The sequence below is a fragment of the Grammomys surdaster genome, unplaced genomic scaffold, assembly GCF_004785775.1.
Source record: "Grammomys surdaster isolate TR1022 unplaced genomic scaffold, NIH_TR_1.0 139, whole genome shotgun sequence".
In the NCBI taxonomy this organism is placed as follows: Eukaryota; Metazoa; Chordata; class Mammalia; order Rodentia; family Muridae; genus Grammomys; species Grammomys surdaster.
This window is the reverse complement of record NW_021604597.1, coordinates 4,789,584-4,814,707: the sequence shown is the minus strand read 5'-3', so window position 1 is coordinate 4,814,707 and position 25,124 is coordinate 4,789,584. Positions and strand designations below refer to the sequence as shown.

Genomic DNA, 25,124 nt, shown 5'->3' with positions numbered 1-25,124 from the left:
TCAAGATAAAATTCGCTGTTTAATAATTCTAAATCAACACTATTTTAAAAACATTTCCCGGCATGAGAAAGGGCACAAGGTATAATGTACCTCCATGGATCACTTCTGTTACTGTTTCACCTTCTTTAATCAGTCTGAAGTCAGGGTCACCTTCGATTTGGATCTTTGTCATTGCAGGTCCTGAGACATTATTTAGGGAGACAGATTAGTGTATTGAAGCAACCCCTTAAAATTTCCAAAACAAGAAATTTATTCCACATTTCTTGTTATCAGACTTCAGTGTTTCTGGTTTTATGAAACCAGTTTTAAACATTTCCTGCTGTTTTCAGGTTAGACAATATTTGGGAAGACAAAGGATTCAGTTATGCTGCAGCTTCCCCACCCCCTGCTTTAGCATTTACAGTGATGAACAAACAAGCTGTCCACACCGTCATCCCTCATTAGTGGCGATAAGGTATGATTACAAAGAGCAGTTGTTGTGGCTTTCTCTGGGAATCAACATTTACAGATTGGAGACACTTCAAGTGACACTGGTCAAATCACACTTTGTCAGAGGACATCACCTGGCAATCTTTGCCAACATATTTTTATTTAATGCTTTTAATCATCATGATCTTATATTCTCATCAATGAGCATAACACTGGACATAAAGAAATCTAATATACTTACCTTGAAGGTGCTACATTTTAGGCCTTAGAGGAAAACTGACTTGCCTACTTACCTGGACTAGAAGGATGTAAATATCAGCATCAGCTCACTAACAGTTATACAACCTTTCAAATGCACAGGAGGTTGCATTTGACTTGCGAAGTGATTTTGTTCCCAGAGAAAATGAGGTTGAATGTTAGGAAGCTTCCTGCTACATTAGTTGATCAGGAATGTTTTATGGAGGAGTGAGTATTATTCAGTTCAGTACATTTAACTTGTACTTTTCAATAGCTGAATGGAGTTATAATTGATCATCTTGAGAGGATTGATTTGTTTGTTGAGAAATCATCAAAATACACTATTACCCAGAACTAGGTAATAAATGATAAATAATGTAAGACAAAGAACTGTTCTTCAAACCCTTAAGTATTTTAGGATGTATTTTCTATGTGATTCCAATAGGGATGGTTAACCTAAAGATATGAATAGTTTTTAACATGTGATAACTCTCAAAAGGAAGTAGGCATACCCAATGACTCAAGACAAGGAAATGAGTTATCACTGTGACTAAGGCGGTTTTTTTCTTTAGAAAAGCCAAGTTGAAATTCTGGAACCACCATCAAATATTACAAAAGAATAAATTTTACTAACCATTTCATATACATATACATGAAATATACATTTAATTTGTTGAATTTTAGCTGACTTGCTTTTAAATCTGAATTTTGATTTAGTGTATTTTTGACAAAAAAAAGATTTGTAAAATTACATCTGGGACTCTGAGACATTTAATAAGAACCCCCCAAAATTATCAGTACATTCACAAAGTTCAAACTCTAAAAGTGGAATGAGAATCATGAGTATAATCTGTGGATGTGTATTTCTCTCTTTTGACATGCTACAACACAGAGGTGTTGCTTTCTTTTCCTACACTGAAGAATATTTACAAATGAGATGGCCCCAGCTCCCTCTAGATCATTATGAGGAAGAACCCCAGGTAGACTGATGCTCAAGAATGTGCCCAACTGAAGAGTGACACATAGACTTCTGTTGACAGACTGAGAGGACATGAGTTAAATGAAGAAGCGTGGAAGGAGAAAAGTCTTTGAAGATGGGGACATGGCACTTGTAGATGACTTTAGTTTTGGAAGGTGTATGTCGGTTACAGCAAATTTTATTGACTATGATTTTAAAAACATCCAATATTTATGTCTAAAATTTGTTGATCAATTTTCACTGACATAATCAAATATATATTGCCAGCAAAAAACACTTTAAATTTAATTTCTACTTAAAACACCAATTTTTTATTCATCAATAAATAAAAAGCAATGGAATGATTGAAATTCTTTTTTTAAAAAAAGCTAAGCATAAATTTTAAAGGATAACTCAACTGGAAACTCAAGGATAAATGATATCCATAGCTAGTCGGGCAGAGAATCAGCCTTATATTTTCAATGAGTTTAAGTTAAAGTTGCCTAAAGAGAAGAGACATGTGTATTTTGAGTTGGCATCTCATGCCACAGAACGAAAAACAAACACAAAGAAATCCAAATCCAAGGATAATTAGAATAACAGTGCCCCGCAGATTCAATGAAGCATAATCTGTTCCTCTTTTGAAAGCCTGTGCTGCAATTGGGACATAATGTAGATTAAAAAATATAGACAGGAAAAGGAAAGAAAGACTGCATCTTTTTCACAGAAGAAAGATTACAACAGATGTGTTTCCTGTGGCAAATTATCACTGCGACAAGCATGAACGTGGACGTTGTTGCTAAAGTTTGATCTTAGAGATAATAACAATGCATGGAGTCATGGTGATATCCAAGAGTTTGACATCAGTTAACATAGTAAGTCCGGAAAGAAAATATTTCACATTTCAAGTATGAGAGGTATATAAAGTATGTTAAGAGATGAAATGTAGGATCCAGAGTTTGACCTAATAAACAACACCGTTTTCCAGTTTCTTTTTTATCTAAGTTTTAAAGTATTCGTTAATTGTAATTTTTAAAGCTTTCATTAATATATACTTTCTATACCCTTTAGAATGCTCACTGGAAAGGATGCCTGTGTAGTTTTAAACAATGTTCTTTCAGTGGTATAAAGAGAATGTGTGATGGTGTTGAGGAAGTGGAAATAAAGTTACAGAAGGAATATGTTTTCTAAAGGAATCTACAGTAAAAACATTCATTATTAATTTTTAAGTGATTATCTGGGTACCAGTGTTGAAACAACTTCAATGAGATTAAAATAAATACAAGCAAATGTACTGAAAATATTAGGGATGCACCATCTCCTTTGCTAAAAAAATATATTGCACTCCACAATCTGCAGTTGCACAAGCATGCCTTTTGTAAAGAAACATTTAGCATATTAGTTTCAAAAAGAATGTAGGTACATTCAGAGAGATGAGTTGATTACATGATACATTTTTCCAGAATGTAAGGAACCATGGAGAATGTTGGTTTTACCTTCCGTTTTGATAAAAGGCTGCAGACTGCCTTGAACGACTTTAATTTTTGGTTCCACGACTTTGGTTATAATTTTAGTTGCTGAAAACACAGAAAGTGGAGCATGAAGGAAGTTTAACTAGAAACAACTGGGATGAAGTTGTCCCTTTTGGTCTCTATAGGCTGTTAATTTATCAGCTATGGTGCTAGGGTCAGGCAGTCACAGGAAATTAATGTCTTCTCGTGTCCAGATGCTGAATCCTGTAGGCCAGTGACTTGGCTATGTTCCAGAGGGGAAGAAATACTAACTAAATGCTGCATCCCATTTAGAAATCTACCACTCTCAACTGCATCGCTAACGCTCTGACTTCCCTTTGTGCTTCTTGAGAACACTGGCTGCATAGCAACAGAAGACAAATAAACATGATTAATTTCATGCAGTTTGTAATATCTTAAATTGCTTTGTCAGCTTCTTTCTCAATTAAAAGAAGGATATGGGAAGAAAAGACCCATGGAATACTCCCATGCATTTGGTACAGAAAAGAGAATATGGAAATGAATTCACAATTCGAGATGAGGGTAAATTTCAGCCAGGAAGTCATGAGCTTTTTGCAATAGATGTGAGGTGGTCAACATTTAATTTTCAGCCTTGTTATGATAATTTTAAGGTAGTTTTCCAAGTTTTATGATGAGTGTATACCACCTCCCAAGTGAGGTTATCATGGGTTTATGCTGGGCAGATGTATTTTGTTGTTGTTGTTTGTTTTGTTCTGTTGTTTGTTTTTATCTTATTTTTTTAATTGTTTAAGAGCTAGGTCACCAGATCTACTTAGGCCTCTTCACACCTAAGTAGAAGCCTTAAATGATGATTCCAGTAGAAAAGGTGTAAACTTTAGTCACACATGTGACAAAGAGTCAGTATAGCACACTGTGGCTTTCTGCCAGTCTCTGCCCCTGCTCTTACATGCTGAGCTGTGTCAACCTTTTGAATGGGTGTAGGCTATGCCTTTATGGGGACTACCTTTTAACCATGGAGCATCTCTTGAAAACTCAGATTATAAAGCTCTAAAGTGAGTCAAATCTGCATTTTCAATTCTTAATCCCACAGTGGTTCTGCAACAGAGGACTCTGCCCCTGGAGCAACACAGACCTGTTGATATTGTTCAAGTAGAATAATCACTTTTAAGGTTTTACATGCTACGGAATTTGAACTCTAGGGTCTTGATTGGCAGTTTTGCTTTTGTGAAGGCTTAAGTAATTTGAACAGCTCTAAAGATTTCCTGACCTTTGTCCTCTATGTAAAATATTTTGTATTTGACAACTTATAACAAAGTGTGCTCCCAATAAAAATTAAAAATGTGTGGTAATTTGTGGGGGACAAGAAAAATAGGCACCATCAAAACAGAAGAAATATTAGAGACAAATTAACAAGTGATTCTGAAAATGGAATCTTTTCTTTATTTGGCCTGTACCTCTATTTGAAACAGCCAGTACAGGGATACAAACCCCAGAGTTCCTTAAGGTCTCTGAGTGGGCTGGCAAATTACTAGATTTGCATAATTTTGCTAACATAATTTATGTAATACTATAATAGTATTTTGGTTTATTATAAACAAACTTGCCATGTACAGCCAATAGTAGAACTGATGTGGAAAAAAGGAGAATGATAAATAATATTTTCATAAAGATTTATGGGAAGAGGGAGAAGGATAGTGTCATATGTATCTGATGAATGGAGGTCATGAGGACTCCTTTATTGATTATAAGATATACTTTTCCATGGCTGGAATTTAGAAAAATGTTAAATCATCATGATTCCAGTGGAATCCCTGAGACAGCTCTGGGGGCCTGGCACGGGGATTGAAGAGGTTATATCACGTAGAGAAGCAGACATTTTGTTTTGCTCCATACATTGGCTTTTCTCCTTTTCATGTCCATTAATTTGAAGGAAAATGCTCATAATTAAGTATCTGGATGTTCATAGCATTGAGCAGAATGATTTTCTAGTTAGAATAAAGGGGAGTAATGTAATATTTTAGCATATTTGACTGTTTTGTGGCAGAGCCAAAACAAAATGAAAAGAACTTCAGCTTTAAAAGCTACAGTAAAGGAAGTGGGGTGGGGTGGGAGGTAGGAACAAGAGACCATTAGGAGGAAGCTATTTGATGAATGACAGCAGCATTTATGATGAGAGAGAAATGTTCTTTGCCATGGTTAAGTAGTTGAACTTTGATCTTGATAATCTGGTAGCATAGGGGCTTAAAACAATTGCTTAGCAGATTTGGGGTTTCTCTGCCCAGTTTTGGATGTGATAATATTTGAACCAGCATCTCATAAGAATTAGGAGGGGATGTACCTAGTCCTGCAGTGACTTGAAGTCCCAGGGTGGGTTGATTCCCCAGGAGGGACCTCCCAGGTTCTCAGAGGTGAAGGAGGAGGGGGAGGGAAGGGCCATGTGAGGTGGGGACTGGGACGTGATAGGCTGCAATGGGGATGTAAAGTAAATAAATTAATTAATTAATGGAAAAAGAGAATTAGGATTCTTCTGCACATCTTCCTATGTACAGTTCAGGCCCAAGGCAGGATGAATGACAGGCTCTGCTGTGCTTCTGTCTTTGTGTCCACTCATTAACATCTCCAGATAGCTCTGGGATATCTTCTAGTCTCCTGCCCTTTTGTTTATGCCCTTTTAATTGACTTCCCCTCACTCTAACGCATGTTTTTACTCTCTGATAATGTGTCGCTCTTGTTTCCAATGAGAAGAGAAGTGAGAAGAGGTTCAGTGGACTTGGAAGGTGTGGCTAAGCCTATAAGGCTTCTCCCAGATCTCAGTCCCTGTTTGAAGGACAATGAGTTTCAGGGAATTTGGAATTCTAAATACCAGATTATCAGCAGACTTCCTATACGCAAAGAGAAGTTATTTGCATATCATTTTTATTTGTAACCAAAACTGTTCGTATACTTACTATAGACAGTCATGGGGATTTCTTTGAAGGTGCTGCCACGGACAAACTGAAAAGAAATGTTTATGTTTAATAATGCAAAATGTATTGTGTATCAAGAACAACTGTAATTCTAAGTAAAATAAAAATAGTTAAGGTGACTCAATAGAAACGCAGTGAGATCAGGTGCCATAAAAACTATCAGGTCTATTACTAAGAGTTTTAAGATAATAGAATACTTAACCCACTGTTAAGTATATATAATATCCTATATTTTTCCTATTTTCTACTTCATACCAATGCTATACTAGGAATACACTATATTAATTTCTAGTCTTTTATATTAACCCTACAATATCTTCTTGATAAATTAGAAATAAAATCTGATAGCATTCTGTACCTTGATTTGGATGTATTTTATCAGTTTGTTCAGTAATTCCAAGAGCTGATCATTTCCAACTGGGATGTCTATGGAGATAAATATTCAGTGAAAATGGTAAGAAAATGTGTGATTGAAAAAAAAACCATTTTGAGCAGTCTTAGTCCATCCATATGTTTAACCTTTACAGACCTGCTGGATAGAGGAGTTTGTCCACGACGTGAATAACACCGTTTGTGGTCATGATGTCAGATTCTTTGGACTTCAACTCATTCACCAGAAGTGTCTCATTTACCTTTCAACATAAGGGGTGATGGTAAGGAGAAACCGTATGCAGACCATTTAATGATCATAAGTACTTTATAAATTCTTTCTAGCAACTTACTCCTTTCAGATAGATTTTGCTTCCCTGTGTGGTCTTCAGGATATTAGTGACTCCGGGTTCAAATCCCTTTCCAATATAAACCCCTGGGGTCAGATGATAAAGAATGATGTTTTGGAGAGCATTTTTATCGCCTGCAGAAAAGACAGATATTGGTTTAATAATACGTTGCTTCTCTGACATTTTGATACAAGATCTAAGGAATAAAACATTACACCGTCTCTTTTTCTCTTCTGTTTTTTCACAAGGTCAACATTTTCTCACCAATGTTAATGCTTTATCAAAACATTAGTCTATCAGTTCAAACTATGCCAATTAGTCTTGAAATTATGACAGTTCCCTTTTATACTATAGAATTGTGTGTTTTCAATAAATTAGTATGACAATAAGCTGTTTTTGAATAAATATTAATGAATGGCTCTCCTCACATCCCAAGTAGGATAAAGCAAACCTATGCCAGTTGAGGAAACCACTTTGTCATTCACTGCCCCTCACCAATCAGAATCTGTCATTCACTGGCACTCACCAATCAGAAGCTCCCTTTCTTCGCTAGTCATCCCCTTGAAGGCATCATTGGTTGGTGCAAACAAGGTCCAGTCTCCGGGCTGTGTCAGGAGATCTTTCAAATCTGCAGCTTCAAGAAGGCTGAGGAAGATGCTAAGCACAGATAATGCGTGTTTAGTTTGACATAAGAGTTAGATTTTGATTCATGTACAGAGCAGGGTGGAATCCATGTATTACTGAAACAGTGAGAAACCACCTGACACAATTTTGGGTAAGGGCAATTTTTCTGTTAAGAAAGATTTATAATGGGGAAAGGACTGAAATATATAATTTATAAATTTCTCTACCTTGCTTTTCTTATAAAAGCATCAAAGTTACATTTTGTGTGACACAAAACCTTTGTTTCGTTTCATATTTTATTGAAAAGTCTTTTTTATATTACCATGTACACAATTATAAGAAAAATCTCAAGGAGTAAATCAGATTATTAGATTTTTTTTCCCACTTGCCAAATCATACTATGATACCTTGGGAACAAACCAAATAGCATTGAAAACGTGTGTTAATTTAACAATATTTGTGTGATTCTTTTCAATTTAATTTTTTAAATATTTATTTAGAATTACATTAATGAGTGCTGTATTTACATTATTTTTAACCCCCCCATCTCCCCTCTCACTCCTCCTGTGTTTCCATCCCCACTCTTCAAATTCATGACCTCCTGTTCTTTAATTAATGTGACACACACACACACACACACACACAATGAGTCCATTTACTCTGATATGTGTATGTGTTTAGGGCTGGCATGGGGTTATCCTGATAGAGAGCTCCTCACTGGAGGAGACTAATTCTTCCTCTCTCACCAGCCATTAATTGCCCATAGTTCCAAATCTAGGAATGTTGTCTTGTGAACTTTTTTCATCATTCATCCTGATGTGTCAACTGGTGTTGTTGCCACTGTGAAGGTCTTATTTAGGGACAACATTGTTATTATGGGTGTGTTCCCTGTCATATATAGAAGACATCGTTTCACAGCCAGCATCCGGGTCCACCTCTTACAGTCTTTCCTCCACTCTTCCATGATGTACACTGTAGGGGTCCTGGGTGTCAGGCTCATGTTGTGGGTGTATCACTGGAGTTAGCAATTGTGGATGCTTCTTGGGATAGTGACAGTGATACTTCTTTTGTGCAGGTACAGGTGGTAGACTTACCTAAAGCGCTTGTCTTGCCGCAGCTTGTCATGCAGGGATTTCTCTGCTGGCTGGATGATCTCTCGGAATATGTGAATGGCGCCATTCCTTCCCTGTTTGCTTCCTCTCACCATGCAGGAGTTTTCTATGCAGATAGCCTGGCAGTGGGAGGAAAGACCCATGATGCCCTTTTGTGTGTTTGATGGGAGGTAGCCCTTCCAGGAGGTCTCTAGAGTGACAAGGCTGGAGAAGGCAGTTTCTCTCTTGTTTGTAATGTCTTATACACTTGACTGTGCATTTCTCATCTGGTCCTGCCACCAGCCCAACACGTTGTGCATTCTGTCAGCAGACTGCAGACCGTGCATAGAATTCTAATTCTGTTTCTTCCCCTACCCCATCATCCTGTTCCATGTTTAGCTACTCTTTATGTTAATATTAGCTATAAATATTCCAGAATTCAGTGAGTCATGTAATATTCACATTGACTAAATTTTCTTGGCTGTAAGACTAATCAGTTATATGTCTAATCCTTAATTGAATTCTACTTTTAAAAAATTGATGTATGCATATGCTTTATTTAATATGCACACATGTATAATTTAATGAATTCAGATGCATAATATAATACATAATGAAGTACATGTATACATTACTGTATTCATATGTATAATTCAATGTGTGTACATGTGTTATTTAATATATACATGTATAATTTAATATATGTACATATGTGCATATATAATTGAAAGTGAAGCTAACTTTCTGAATTATTTGAAATGTGTGCCTTGCCATCGTCAAGCCTTAGTAAAGAATCCACACATGCCACTTCCATTTGTAGGTAATGCTTCCCTCCCTATGAAGACTGTTAATGTTTCTAGGAAATTTCCTGTAGGAAATAATACTTTAGATTCATTTCATAGGATCCAGAAATTTGTATGGGCCTTTACAAATTTACCTCAAAAATCACTCAAAAGAAATTCCATTGCTGAATGGGAGGGGGTGGATACCAAAGGAAAAAAACAATGTATGTTTGACACAACATAAAATATGTCCTGTAAAGTACAATGTATTTATTCTAAAAGGCAAATGCTTATATTATGGGCAATCTTCTGGGATTTACATGAGTATTTCAAAACATAGTTACTTGTGAATTGGAACAAATGCTAGTTATCTGTGATTCACAGCCCATTGGTATTTTCTCTTAAGTTCCTTCCATCAAACTGTCTTCATCTCTGACCATATGAACAATTAATTTTACAATCACATTTGCCTGTGTGTGAGGAACATTTGTAGTGACAATTGTTTGACCAGTGTATACTACGTAACATTCAGGCCGGTATAGATGGATGTTAGATTTGGGTCTGATTCACCTACCGTCCGATACACGAAGACACGGAGTTGTTTGCCTCCAATGGTCTCCAGGATCTGTCCATTGTAGAGGTCACTAAGGCCGACTTTTACTTTCAATATGTGATTTTGCAGAATTAGTTTAAGAAGGCGCTGGTCCATGCTCAGAGTGTCATCTGTGAATAAATTCATTAGGGAGGAACATTATCGCCTATGGACAACATGGCAGGAGAAAAAGCCTGGATGTCTCTAATGCTGTTCAAATGCACTTGCTCACTCACATCATAAAAGAGTCAGTTAAATGCCCAAGGCTAGCAAGGCCATCTGCCAATACAACCTGACCTATCACCCCAAGATATGTCCATTAAGGTCTTATTGGGCAAACAATAACTTCATCTACATAGGGGCAATAACAATAACTTCATCTACATAGGGGCCATTTACTTTCATGATGATCATTGGCAAAATCTAAACCTTTATAGTGGACCAATTTTTTTTCTGACAATTAGGTGTCCATTAGTCACATGAGTGACTGTTGGCAAGTCATTTGTGATGTGGCGTAGTGCCAGAACATATGCTCACTATTATTCTAAGGGAAATACTGTATTTCTAGAATGTCTAATTTCCTTAATTAATAATTTTATATGTTACAATTTAGTATTTAAAAACATTAAAAATTATTTTTTGCTCACTAAATGTTTCTTCATCATCTCCCTGTGAAATAAGTTTTTAGAACCAGATCTCAGCATATATTCTAAATATTGTAAGTGAGTACAAATAACTAGATGACACAAACATACTTCACGTCGTGATTCAAAGGAACTGTCTCTTGACTTTCTACACTTATAACTTGACACCGGTACCTTCTAGATTGCCAAATCTAATCAATATTTTCTAAAATATCTATTATTTCTTATTGAGAATAATCATGGGGAAGAAAGGAAGAAGGAGTTGGGAATGGAACCCAGCACGTACCAGAGAACGCATTGTTCACAGGTGCTAACAAGGTGTATTCTCCATCTGGCTTCAGAGAAGATGCCAAGCCTAACTGGGCTACCAGATCTGTGAAAGTGGTTTGCTGTTTTCCGGCCAGCTCAATAACTTGTTTGGCTGTAAAATAAACAACTTCCATCTCAACAATGTCCTCATTGTTATGATCTCTATCCCAGGGTTCATAAATCAGTACCTGGCTTTTTTCTACTTTTGTAAGCTATTTACTTAAGTGTCAATCCAGTAAAACATCCCACCCTTCTGTAGTATGAAGGTTCTAGTTTCCACATGAGGGTTTTGATCAGTACAAACCATTTTAGAAGAAATTTCTTTCTCTGTTGTCCTAGGGTAATTTTCTTGAACATTATTCAAGTTTCAGCCTGATCTATACTTCGAGTGACAAACCCTTTTTGTTGTTGTTGTTGAACATTTACAATCAGTATGTATATTTCTGTTGCCTAGTAACACAGTAGCATTGTGAAAATCCTTTATGAATACTAGATGCTGGGCCAAGGTCCTGCATGGGCTGTGCATGACTACACAGGCTTCGGAGTCAGCCCTCAGTGAGCACACAGACAGTTTGATGTTTGTGCTTTTTGGGGGTTACGCATTAGCTGTTCATGGACTTGCTCTCCATGTATCTGAACTGGTAAGGAAAATGGTGGTGGGGCTCTGCTCACCAGAGTCAGGGATGAGGACTTCATCAATCAGGTGGATGACGCCATTCTTAGTCACAATGTCTTTCTTGTTCACCATTTTGATTCCATTAATGGAAATGCTGTCCCCTTCACACCCTATCTCAATAGTGTTTCCTTCCATGGTCTCAAAAACAGCTCCTCCTGTGATAGCCTCAGAGCACTGGAGGGTATTTAGGATGTGGTACTTCAGGAGAGCTGGGGAGAGAAATGGGCAGAAAAATTAAACTTCAAGTCAAGGGAAATCACTTAAATTATGCATTTCATGGTAGAACTAAATTCACCAAGGAACTATGACACAGATTGAGATATTAAAACCTTAATATACATGTTCTAGGAAAGTGAGTGTTTTAAATCAATGCTTCAACAGAAAGAGCTTAGCTTGGAAGCAAGAAAGGAAAGAGAATATTAACTCTCCAAATTATATTTTTCAATACCAAGAGAAAAAAAAAGAACAAAAAGAGAAAAAGAAAAAATCTTTAGACAGTTTATGAAATTACCTGTTAGTCATGACTGTTATAAAATACTCAAACAGAAGGTTGCATTAACCACTTCCAAAAGACTATTCATGATTGGTAATTTAGTTCTAGAACCTGAGGGCAAGGCAAACCATTTTCCCCAGACAACTCTTAGAAAATGTGGACAGTTTCATGAAAAAATTCTGGGGGATCTATCTGATCCTTGATGTTATATCAAGACTTACCTCTTCAATGTTTGTCAGCTTAATTTGGAGATTGAGTATATAAAATTAGTTAGCACAAGACAAAGACTATTTTGAGTGTTGAAAGGGAGGCTGGAAAGGATCCAAGTACATTTAAACTAACGTATCTATACGTAGTGGCTAAAAGAATCATGTGACTTTCTCAGCTCAGCATAAATTTAGAGTTGGAAGTATTGTGTAATATGCATTCCATATTAAAATCACTCCTAAAATTACTCGCCCACACTTGGTTAATGTTTTCTTCTTGATTTTTAAAGAGATTTATTTATTTATTTCGTTTTAGTAGTGTGGGCATTTGTCTGAATGTATGTTCATGCACCATATGCATGCCTGGTGCCTACGAAAGCTAGAAGAGTGAATCCTATTCCCTGGAATCCTGTGGGGTGCTGGGAATTGACTGCAGGTCCTCAGCAGGAGCAGCCATCACTCTTAACTGCTGAGACACCCCTCTGGCTTCTATCAACCCTTCATAGCATCTGTAACTCATTTGCTTGGAAACAACACAAATGGCCGCAACCTCACAGCTGTTTTTATTAACAGTGATGCTCGCCTATTCTTCCAATCCTTTTCATGATATTTTCTAGAGCACCTCACATTGAATGCTTCTGGTCTTGCCTGTTACAGCTCCCCTCATTGGCAATGACTGGCCTTTGTCAATTGCCTCCATCTAGGTCTCTGGGAGAATTCTGGGAGAAGACGACATTTTCTTACCTTCAGAAGCCACCTTGTCTCCCATGATCCTTTCTAGGACTCCTCGTGGGAGTTTCTCAAAAGCCTCATTGGTGGGAGCAAAGAGTGTGAAGTGACCGTCTCTTCCAAGCGACTCCAAAAGGTCAGAAGTGATGGCAGCCGCCTGAAACACAAAGGACTTTCAGAGGATGGTGTGGCAAATCCTAAGGAAACTTGCTACACACTTGGCCTAGTGTGTCGGGAGGGTGTTCACAGCTTCAGCAGAAACATCTGCTATGTTAGATGGCTAAAATAATACTTTTTGGCTCAACTAATTAAGTTTTTCCAAATTTTCCTCAAACCATTGGCTAGAATGGAAAGTTTGCCAGTGTTTATCGAATTGTAGCAAAATCCAACAACATGCATAGTCACTGAATCAATATGTTCTAAAGATTCCAATCATAGTGTAGTCACACAAAGCCTTTCTTTATCAATCGTGTCCAAACATGCTTTTTTACTATATATGGGATGGTCTTTCCTTCGTGAAATGGCAATGACCATTTCATCGAATACATTGGTGCAGTTTGCCTGATTCGTTGAATAGCATTTTTTAGCAGCCTACAAATCTTGCTAGGGGAAGGAAGGGTTTCAGTGACTCAGGATTCTTACTCTGAATGATGAAAGGTCATCTTCAGCTTCAAGGAAGTCTTGGATGGAGGTACCAATTTGTGTCAGGACACGGTCAATGACATGGACAACACCATTTGTGGCAATCTGGTTCCCATGGATGACCCGAGCACAGTTCACAGTAACAACCTGCAATGATTTGAAAGAAGTCACATCTAGTCATTGACTGCTAGGACAGTAAGGCGATTACCATCTTCTCATCTGTACTAGTAGGTATGATTTAAGGCATTACATGCTGAGAGCCTATGCTGGGGATCTAGTAGGTATAATGTAAGAAGCCTTCATGCTGAGTGCTGATGCTATGGATTAAGACTTGAATATTGCCAAGGAGAAAGCAGAACTATTTAGAACCCCAGTCAATCAAAAGCATTTCTGGAGATCCAAGGCAAATAATTTCCTTCATTTAGGTTATTTATTTTTACTTTTATTCTTTAATATAAACAGTTACAGACTATTTCTGATATAGAGCAGAGTATTGTGTAAAGAATTCAAATTAGCTCTGAAATGAATTCTGAGAGAGGAATAAAAATCACCACTGCAACACTGTCATAAGGTCTACTGAGCAGTAAATAGTACTGCCTCCTCTCTGGAACTTTTTTTCCATCTCTGAAAAATTTAATGTTAAAAAAATAAACAAACCTAAGGCCCTATTGGCAACTTGCCATAGTCTAGCTAATACAAAGACTCAAGAATCTCAACGAGCATACTATCCAAACAGTGATTGTACATTTCACTGTTCAATACACAATGCCTGTAACTGCCAATCAGGCAGTCTTTAAGAGAATCAGTTGGATTGAAATTTTATATGGCCAGTATTTTTTTTAATTCTTAATCATAGTACAAGCATTGACATCATGCTGACAAACATTTTATCCTTTCTGTAAACATCCTATCAAGGGAACAGATAAAATTAAGAAAGACATGACTTGGAAACATAAATTTTATAAATGAATAAATAAATAAATAAATAAATAAATAAATAAATAAATAAGTCTTCAATAAATTAAACTTACCCCATTGGGATAATGGTTAATAAAAAGCCCCAGATTGTTGTACATTGAAGGAATAACCATGCCGTGTTTCAGGTCCTTGGTTAACATTCTCTTATTAACCATGTGGCTGTGTAAAGCATTCAGTAACTCAACATTGACATTGTTCTCCAGTCCTCTGCGAATGTCCTGGAAGAATTAAATAAAAGTTCATTTGCTGTGGTTTGCTATTGAAGTTCTCTCACATGCCCTGTTCATTTGTTCTCTCTCCCACCCTTTAAAAATGATCTATTTTCCTCTGTGTGTGTGGTGTGTGTGCACGTGTGTGTGTGTGTGTGTGTGTGCGTGTATGCATTGGTCACCCTGTACCTTCAAAAGGCTGTACTTCACATCTTGCTGTACTTGGTGCTACAGTGTATACAAAGACAAACAAGAAGAACTTCATAGTACTTGTTATGTCCCAGTAGATAAAGTTCAGAGAGGAAGAGGATGGAAGGACAGGATGCTTTAAGAGATCCAATGAGGGATGCAGCTATTTTTACTAGAGTGGTTCGGAGGTCCTTGTGAGGGAGCAGATAAGATAAATGGGTGGGGATAGTATGATGTCACTCTGGATGCTAACACAGAGTGGCTGTTGGGCGAGCGACTCATATCCGTTCCTTTACTGTGTATTTTTCTGTTTCTCAGTAATGTTTGAAATGTGTTCTGAAAGGTACAATGCTGTGAAAACAAAGTTAAACCAGCAAGTAAACTGAAGAGTGTGCGGAGCTGAAACTCCGTGATAGGGTGTGGCTTTTAGAAAGTCAGTCAGGGGTAAAATTATTCAGAAATGATAGCACAAGGAGGCTTTCCACAGATGAATCCTATAGTAGGCTGACTAGCTAATTTTTAAAACCTGGGATGAGGGAGCCAGGGTCACTTACGTGTTTAAGTCTGAATATGGATATGGATTCTGCCTATTATGAGGGAAAGAGTTGAAGGAAAGCATTTATATAAAGATATAAGAAATGCCTTACATTTCCAGTATCCTTCATTCATGCAACCATATCATATGTTGAAGAAGTAATATTAATGTGAAGGTTAGAATCACTGGGCTTCCTAAGGATTTCATAGCCTCACACACTAAGGCGAGAGCCGAAGTTGTCAAGAGCAAAGAGCAGGCGGCAGTTCCAGGAGGAAATATCTGACTTTTACCACTAAGGGAAGAATACCCAGGTATGATCTGAAGGAACCTGGAGAGGCTGAGGTTCAGGAAAGACAAGAGTCCATGATTAAGTGGTAACACAGCAAAGCTACAGGACAGTGTGCCTGAGAGGCAGCATTGAGACTCCCTAGAAACTGTGAGTTCATCTCCACACGAGCAGAATGTAGAACTGCTTTTCTCTATTAGTTATATAAAAGTCTGAATTAAGGAATACTTTATGAGTGAGACTTTCATGAATTAGTCTGTTCATAAAATCAAATAGTGTTTATAACACTTGGTCTAAATATCCATAGACATTGACTATTCCAACAGTCTTGAAACAGCAGTCTATGTGGCATGCAGTCGTGGATGTATTATTAATAAGTATAAACTATTTATTATAGCTTCTCAGTCAATGCAACTGTAGCTACGTTGTTTATAAACTATAATAAAATACAGCTATGTAATATAGCTCCTAATAGATTTTTAAATATAGCTAGGCATTTTAACTTACCTTTCTAATAGATATGTTTTCTGAAATGGCATGTGTTTTCTTCCAATAAAGAAAGTAAGATGAGAGGAATAAAATATACTACTACTACTAATAATAATAGTAGTAACAATAAATATTCTTTCAGCTCATTCATCTTCCCATTAAAGAGATTGTTTCCTGAGGAGTCACTATGACAGGGTGAATACATGCCAACTGACTCAATGATCCATTTAAAAATATTTTCAAGTGTACAATAGAGAAATATTAAATGTTCTTGGATTTATATACAAGCTGATCAATTAAAGTGAAAATGGCAGGGTCACACAGTAGATGTCGCAGAGAATGAAAAGGCTGAATTACCGTATCCAGGTTGTCCCAAGCCTCGTTACTCGGAGCGAAGTACGTGTATGACCCCTTTCCTTCAATCTCTTCCCTCAGCTTGGAGACGTCAGAGTAGTGCTGAGTGGTAGTGGCTCCCACAATGCCCAGTGTGCCATAAACATGGTCAATGGGCATCACTGAAGGAGTCAGAAACGAACAAATGCTGAGAAGCTGATTTCCAGAATATGCTTTCGCAATCATTCAAACTTTACCTGTCCCCCAATGTATTGGACCGCTCAATTTAAGCAATAAAATCCCAGAATCACCCACTTTACACAACATTTGCATTTTGAGCATTATATAATAAAATACCACTCATACCAGTATTTCTTATATTCTTGGCATTAAGAAAGTGAGTTTTAAAATATCAAACGAAGTAACATTTAGGAAATCCTCCCACATCACTAGTAGTTCAGTCAGAATTTTTAGAAAATATAACTGATTATTTTACCAAAAGACAAGGTGTTTCTTGCCTTCATCGAGACTGGCAAGGATAACGTGTGTGCCACAATGCTGGGTCGACTCTCCGAGCATCAGGCTATGTTTATACCTATAGTTGTTATGGTTCTAGGTCCCTAAAGCAATATATGGACATGGTTCTCTTCATTTTGATTTAAGGAAAACATATGTACTACTTTTAGAAGGTTCTCCTGGAACCAAACTGATGCCAACCTGAGAAGCCAGATCTAGCATTCTGCAAGCTGCCTGTTTTTCTGACACTGTTGATTTAAAAATTCGTGTCATTTGGACATTGTCATAAAGTAAATGACTAGTGAATCCCCTGAGACAAGTATTAAACTAAATCATAAAGTCTACAAAATAACACCAATAAGGTTAAATTTAACAAGGTTTCATGGCAAAGTCCATGTCTAGATTGAATAAAACACATCCTAGAACAAACTGAGCACACCAGTTTCCATGGGGGAAAGCCTCTAACATAACATGACCTCATCACCAACAGCATTAACCAAGCACTGGGTCTCAGCAAGTGAGGTACTCGAGAGTCTCTCAGCTGCCCAGACCTGTGTGCATTAAGGACACCAGCTTAGCCCCTCACTCTGGAACATGGTATTATGCTAAGAACTGTCTGTGTGTTGCTGTCCAAAGTAAGTGCTTTGGAGTTATGTGCAATTTGAGGCCTGGAGAACCTGTGCTCAAGAGGAGATCCTTCTGTTGAGGAACAGGAGTCTGGGGAAGGGTGATGATTGGCATTGTATACCCAGAGGAAATGAAAAGCAACTTGTTTTATTGGCACACTTATGGGCAACCACATTTCAAATTGAGGGCCACTAAAAACTCAGAGCTGGTCAGCTAGAGATGTTGCCTTTGTAAGTGGATGCCATGCTTCTATACGAGCTCCCAGAAGAGGATCTGAGCTAATTCCAATTAGGCTGCACATCAGTGTCTAGTACTGCCAGCTTCCAGAGCATGAGAAGAGCGGTCTAATATTTCCCTATTATGGTAAGCATGTGTTAAACACAAAAACATGGAGAATTTGCGTGGACTTATGATTGCCCCAAGCATGCACATACACACACCCGTACACTCATGCACATGCACACACCCGCGTGTTGCATGCGCACACTGTTGGTGTGCTGAACTCGTTCCTCACAGAGGAAAAGCTCCCATGTATAATCCAGAAATGTAGATTTTACCTGCCGGACAGCCTTTCATCCCTTCCATTTTCATATAACCAGGACAACATTCATATAGCACAGTGCTGCACAGAGGGGGAGATTTCAATATTAAAAGAGAGAATTGCAAACAATGCACTTTCACACAAGATGAACAGAATATTAATTATTCCAACAATATGCTAAGATTGTAGAAACCAGCTTTTGTTTCTGCCCTTTGGATACCAGATATTTATGCAAGTTTGATTTTTCTCTGCATCCTCGAGGCAGTGGAGGAAAAGTCCTGGATCTCAATACTGAAGGAAGGAATTTATTGTGCATTTTCTCTGTGCACTAGACAGATGTCCTTAAACGACATTCTTGATATAGCAGAATTCAGTCTTCCAACAGTGTAATGTGGGAAGAGCAGTGATAATATCAAAATACAAGTAGTTGTGAATACTGAAAGAATGTTTTTAGGATAACTGTGTTAGCTGTAAGTATCAGCAAAATGCTCAGTAGTATATGCTACCTTGAAACAATAAAAATACATTAACCTACTCTAATGTATGAAACCCTATCTCATGTAAAATTGTTAGTATGAATTATACAAGATAAAAGATTTCTTTGGTGTTTTCATACATATACATGATATGCTTTGATCAAATTTATTCATTTTTATCCTCTTTAGTCTTACCATTTCATTTTTCTCCATGAGCTAGTATCTTATGAAACCAGGCTGGCTTAAACTCCCTATGAAGTTGAGAATGACCTGAACTTCTGATTTTCTAGGCTGAAACCATCATAAGGGTTTTATGTGGTGTTGGGCATCGAACCCGGGACTTTGTGCATTTGGAGAAATGTAAGCTGCATTTATAACTAAGACACAGAGTTACTTTAAAACATATCAGTATTTATTATTTATTAATTTATAAATTAATAATAATAATTTAACTGTGCTATACAAATTTAAATTTTCTTATTGTATTTTAACTTTGTCATTTCAGGAGTTGTCTGAACCTGAAACAAGGGAACTGCATATGACCCTGATCCAAATCTTTATTTGTCCCCTTGTGACAATTGTACTTCTATAAGTCTCCACAAAAGTAAGTAGACTATGTAGAAATTAATTGAATGCTCTTGTGAATTTGATTTATGCATGCCGTAAACAACAAAAATGAGACATGTCTATAGCAAGAGGTCAATGGAATGAAAGCAGGACACTGTCATTATGAGACAAATGTCTATACCAAAAACAAATACAATCTGATAATCAGCTCTGAAGCAGAAAAGCCACGCTGCAGAAGGGCTAAGCTTGTAGAACAATGGCCTGCAATCTCAACTGATAAGTGGACAATGTGTTTATCTGAGGGAATGTTTCAAATACAACAAAAATGTTTTGGTTTTGTTCTCAGAAAGCATGTATGCTACACACAAACCCATTTTCCTATATGGCCAGGAAGTCAAATAAAGCAGGAATAAGGCATAATAATTTCTCAGCACAGCTTGGAGGATGGGGAATTTGTCCTCACTAACTGAGTAGTAACAAAAATGTCATAGAAAGCCAACTGAAAATGTCACTTGCACCAACAGGGAGCCTTCGAAATGCTTTTTGGATGGGATTCTACGTTCTTGTAAACGGTACCTTAAACCTTAAGCCTAGGGACGCTAATACTTTCTTGAGACCTGGTCTGTTTCTTTTTAGTAAATTCCCAATGTCGCTGTTTAACCAGAAGTCAACTTGAAAAACTGCATGACACAGAAGACACTGGTGACTTGGGCAGAAGGGAGTGGAGGGCCAGCTAGGCTTTCTCCCTGTCCATACCATTAGTTTCTTTGCTTAGTTGAGATTAGCACTTGTATTTGTCTTAGTGAAGAGATGTAAACATGGTCTTGAAATGGAAGCTACTGAAGGAAATTTTGCTAAGGAGACATAGTTAAAGTCTTGGTAAAAAGCCTGGCTACAAGCACAATGTTTGCTTAATGGAAAACTAGAGACTTGATTTTGGCATCTCTAATATAATTACGTTGTGAAAATAAGATGTCCTTAACTTCCAGAAAGAACATGAAAAACACTTTCCTTAAACATTCAACATGGGAAGGTCAATGACTTCTCAAGGTTAAATAGTTTTGAGTATTTGTCCCAATAACACAAGGATAGAAATAATCTCTCTCTCTCTCTCTCTCTCTCTCTCTCTCTCTCTCTCTCTCTCTCTCTCTCTCTCCCTCCCTCCCTCCCTCTCTCTCTCTGTCATCTATCTATCTATCTATCTATCTATCTATCTATCTATCTATCTACCTACCTATGCATTTGTTTATTTATTTGTTTATTATTTTTATTTTTTTATGGTGTCTTACTTTGGAGCTCAATGTATCCTAGAGGTTGGGGCAGTCTTCTTGCCTTAGTTTCTTTGGCAGGTACCTGAAACTCACCATAGTATATTAAGTAGATATTCAGATCTTTCAGTCCTCAAGACTACATCATAGAGAATACAGTTCAGGTTGATGGTAGCAATGGCCCCTTCCATTATTTTCATCATTGGAATGACATGGAAACCCTTTCTGTTTTACTGAGCTACCCTACCTTTGAGACAGCTCCCTCACTGTAAAACGATGAATTGGATAAGTGATTCTTAACCTTTATAGATACAGAGTTTTTATTTTTCCTACCAATAGTCATAGTGAAATAAATCAACAACATGTTTACTACATAGACAATAATGTTTTTCAGCTTTAACTTGATCATTGAAATATACAGTAGAGCCATAGAAGAATCATCCTTTTAGCTACAGGGATATTCGACCAAGAGATGGGTGTTGGTGCCACTGTAATGGTTCCCTGGGGGATTGGGCAGCCCATGGAAAGTGCAACTTCTTTCTAACTTTATGCTTCAGTGAAAACTCAGGGGTGAAATGGAATCCTTATCATAATGTCTAAATGACTGGAGAAATATCGATTTGGGCCTTTATAATTTGACATTTCAGAATAATTTGTTCTTCTTGATCCTGTGTGTGTGTGTGTACATAGATATGAGAAGAGCGAATGAAACACAGAGTGTAACAGACTGTCTTAAGATAGAAGAGTACAAAACAACAAAGAGTGCACAATGAGTAGAGACCACATTTTCACATGGATTCAGGACATACCACACTGTCGCAGGGACTGCTTTGGCCTCTCCAGCTTATGGACTTAGAGAGAAATCTACCCTTGCAACAGTGGTGTTGAGAGGGAACTTCTCTGCCTGTGCATGAGCCTCTCTTTAAAACCACATGAGTTTGGACGATGTCTTCAGACTGGGGCATGTGCCCAAGAAGAGGCGAGTACCATCCTGTAGGATCTTCAAACTGTCAATAATGAAAAGGGTGAAATACTCACGTTTTCTTTCCGCAGATAGCACCTTGATACCAGTTCTTACAGGAGCTGAAGTATTTCTTTTTGGTGCCCAGAATCTGCTGGAGGGCACAGACATTTGGGCTGGAGATAGAAGGGGAAGGAAAAAGAGTTAATCGCTATGGCGCCTTCATCTTCACAATTACAGGTCAGGTGGCTGAAAGAAATGTTTGGATGAAGTCCTGACATTCTAAGATGGGATTTTAACTTTGTACAAAGCTAACTCCTGCCCTAGTTTTACTGAGTTGCTGAAAAACGCAGAAGTCTAAGGGAGATAGGACGAGGAGAGAGAAGAGGAAAAAAGGGAGGGGTGTATAGGAGGGAGGAGAGGATGTAGGGAGGGGAGGGGTGAGGAGGAGGGAAAGGGGAAGGGAGGAGGAAGGGGAAGGAAGGGAAGACCACTGTATACTTGAGATTAATACCAGTATTTCAAAAAGTTAACCTGGCAGAGATATTTAAACAGAATTAGACTTTTCAGAGTTTGAATTTTATGTTCAAACTACTGTTAATAGTGAAAAAACCCACTGTTTTAAAACTAAGCATGCATTTATTTGGAGGATGGACAGATTTAGGATTTTTCTGAACAGGGGGAGATTGATGGCAAAGGACAGAGGTCTTACTCACACCGCTGTGTGAGCCAGTGCTTACAGAAGTAGATTGCTCTTAAAAGTAGCTTTTGAACAGTGTCTTTACACAAAGGAAGTTTGTTTATTTAAAGAGAACAAGTAAAAGTATCCTTCACTATTGCAATTTTAAGCGTGCTTTCTCTTAAAGGGATGGAAATTCTACTCCACTGCTAAGAAGACTGCTCTGAGAACTCAGAAAATGAAATTCCCCCAAAGGCTTAGGGAGGAATGCCAAGAGTCCCTTGTATAGAGTGCAGATGTTTGCTTGAGTTACTAAGATGTTTCTAATAACTTTTTTAAATCCTACATTTATCCTAGAAGATAAAAAAAAACTTCAAGGAATTTACAGAAGCAAATATTCAGCCCAGAGTTTAATTTTCATACACAAAACAAAGGAAATTTGAACTGATATCCTGTGAGACATCTCAAAGCCTTTGACATGATACCATCAAAGAGAAGACACTCTGATTTTTAAAACCATATTCTGCAGTAATGGAAAGAAAAAGCCAAGTAAACTGAATTACTAAGGATTACCCAACTGTATTTTGTTAATTACATTAAAATTGATAATCCACATCAATTAATGCTTGCTATGTTGATAGCAAATATTACGAGTTTAAGGCATACATATATGTGTGCGTGTGCATATATATGCATATGTGCCATAGTAACTGTATATCTATCCACATCTGTATATGTATATTTACAGAAGACTCATTATTGTTTCTTTTCCTATTACCTTGGAATAAGTAAAGCAACAACAGATACTCTGGGGTGCATTTATAAGGAATTTCATGCATATATCTAGAACAAGTTAAGTGGGACAAAAAAGAAAGATAAAACAAGCCAGGGACTTACCCCTGATCCCGACCCCTGATGCGGCTGTGAGCCAGGACCTTGTCATAGTAACTGTTGGCGTTTGCAGGGTTAACATCACACAGGAACAGCAGCAGCAGAGCAGATAAGGGCAGGAGAGGAACCATCTTCAGCCCTGAGCTCTGTCCAGGAAGAGATCTGGCCTGTGCTCTGGAGAGCTGAATTTATATAGCTCTGGGCTGTGGGAGGGAGCACGGCTGTGGGAGGGGGCGCTGGGCCAACCTGAAACTTGCAGCTGCTTTGCAGAAGCACCAGCAGCCCTGGGCTGTCCATGGAAGTCTCCTGGGTTCTGAGCAGTCTGAACTCTGTCTCCTATTTGTTTTCAATCATAGTGAGCCCATTTTTTGCTTCTATAGGCTTACTTTGTGAAGATAGTTGTATCTGAGTTTAGGGGCCTCTCTGCCATCTGTCTCAGCCACCCTCAGTCTCTGAGCTCAGTTACTTTCCTGGTTTGATCTTATCACACTTAGAAATCACTCCACAACAGAGCACTGGCGATTATTTTTTCACCAGAAGAGAAATCACAAAGGAGATTTAACACAAATCCTGGATAGAATTACAATGCATATAAAGTATGATTTCCACAGCTAATGTGGGAAAGGCACATGTCCCTTGAAGTCCTATGAAACTTGGGCCATGTCTTTTCAACTCATAAAGAGTATGGAGGGTTAAGTAACAAAGATCTACGTTGGGAGAATTTACACAGACATACATACATACATACATATATATATATATATATATATATATATATATATATATATATATATATATATATGATTTTACCTTTTATTGCCTTCCATAGCACTCACACTGCATACACTGATAAGCCCTGGAAAAAGTATTACTAATCCAGAAATAATGTGGCAATTAAATGCATATTAAGAAACAGGGCTGCTGCCAAGAAGATCCTTCTGAGTTTTAGAAGAACAACTGCACTCTCTTGGTGTTGAACTTCAGCATCCCTAGCTGAGGGAAGGCAAATTTTTTATTAACTCTTCACACATGACAGGTCAGATGTAGAGAATCCTTTTGATGAAGGAGCTGGTAAGACCAGAAGATTCAGTAGACAGGGAATGGAAACAGCCATCAGTCTCTGTGAATGCACACACTTTAAAGCATCCCTAGAGGGGGGATGTTTTCCTGTGCTGTGTTGTGAAGTTCTCCCTCTGTTATGAGTATCAGTATTGTTTTCCCACTGGCAAGGCAAAGACTCTATGGCTGGATTCTCTATGTTTTACAGTTGGAAAAGCTTAAGGGGAGGCCACATTAGGCCAGAGAAAATTCCTTATCTGGAGAGATGTGTAAGCTTCCTGTGGGAATTGCCTTTCAGTGTTAAAATAATCCTGCAACTAACAGCTAATTTATTAAGTACACAGTCAAACAACACAGTCTGAGGATGAGTCAGAGGCCTCTGTCATTTCTGAAATTTTGGTATTAAACGATTAAAAATGTACAAAACTATCTCTGGAGAACTGGGAGAGAAGATATCATGGAAAGTAAACTATGTTTCTTCCAGGGTACTTGTGTGATAGACACGCTAATCTCTTATTTATATTTATCTAAAGGAAACTATTCTAACTTTAACGGCTTTTTTTCATATTGTTCTGTAAATAGCTTTTGCTACTCTTTGTACAAATGGTGGGCTGTCAGTAACTGCTCAATGAAAAGGCAGCCCTATCTCATGTATAAGGTCTATCTGATATCAATCAACTGGCTGTTAGAATGTTTAGGTATCATTATTTATTGATGAGGTTACTGTGATAGTCTAACAAGCAACACACATTTACTTATTAGCACAAGGCAAAGCATACTTTCATATGACAGAAAGGCTTTCTGAAGTCCCCTTTTTATAGTTTCCAATAATAGAAATCTGAAATCTTTCCACTCTGAGCATCATGTTTGAGACTTACCAAACTCCCATGGAAGTCAACAAATGCCAAGCCTTCAAAGATATTCACCAAT

At 37.7% G+C, this 25,124-nt stretch overlaps 1 protein-coding gene across 4 annotated transcripts in view; it reads right to left on the bottom strand.

Annotated features, from left to right (window-relative positions):
- The window catches only part of Postn (periostin), a 30,815-nt gene extending 7,477 nt beyond the window's left edge, over nucleotides 1-23,338 (bottom strand). For 2 of the 4 annotated variants that reach the window (XM_028763474.1, XM_028763476.1), the window contains exons 1-17: nucleotides 23,142-23,296; nucleotides 21,643-21,741; nucleotides 18,310-18,374; nucleotides 16,634-16,791; nucleotides 14,622-14,786; nucleotides 13,591-13,737; nucleotides 12,964-13,105; nucleotides 11,517-11,729; nucleotides 10,822-10,956; nucleotides 9,874-10,022; nucleotides 8,521-8,657; nucleotides 7,329-7,459; nucleotides 6,806-6,936; nucleotides 6,613-6,715; nucleotides 6,442-6,509; nucleotides 6,066-6,111; nucleotides 91-180 (exon numbers count right to left, since the gene is read on the bottom strand). In XM_028763474.1, coding sequence (XP_028619307.1) covers nucleotides 91-180; nucleotides 6,066-6,111; nucleotides 6,442-6,509; nucleotides 6,613-6,715; nucleotides 6,806-6,936; nucleotides 7,329-7,459; nucleotides 8,521-8,657; nucleotides 9,874-10,022; nucleotides 10,822-10,956; nucleotides 11,517-11,729; nucleotides 12,964-13,105; nucleotides 13,591-13,737; nucleotides 14,622-14,786; nucleotides 16,634-16,791; nucleotides 18,310-18,374; nucleotides 21,643-21,741; nucleotides 23,142-23,266 — 2,104 coding nt within the window. In that variant the 5' untranslated portion in view covers nucleotides 23,267-23,296. Of the gene's footprint in view, nucleotides 1-90; nucleotides 181-3,120; nucleotides 3,202-6,065; nucleotides 6,112-6,441; nucleotides 6,510-6,612; nucleotides 6,716-6,805; nucleotides 6,937-7,328; nucleotides 7,460-8,520; nucleotides 8,658-9,873; nucleotides 10,023-10,821; nucleotides 10,957-11,516; nucleotides 11,730-12,963; nucleotides 13,106-13,590; nucleotides 13,738-14,621; nucleotides 14,787-16,633; nucleotides 16,792-18,309; nucleotides 18,375-21,642; nucleotides 21,742-23,141 lie in introns of all 4 variants that reach the window. The other 2 variants (XM_028763473.1, XM_028763475.1) reach the window with 2 other exon arrangements.
- Between the last annotated feature and the right edge of the window lie 1,786 nt (nucleotides 23,339-25,124).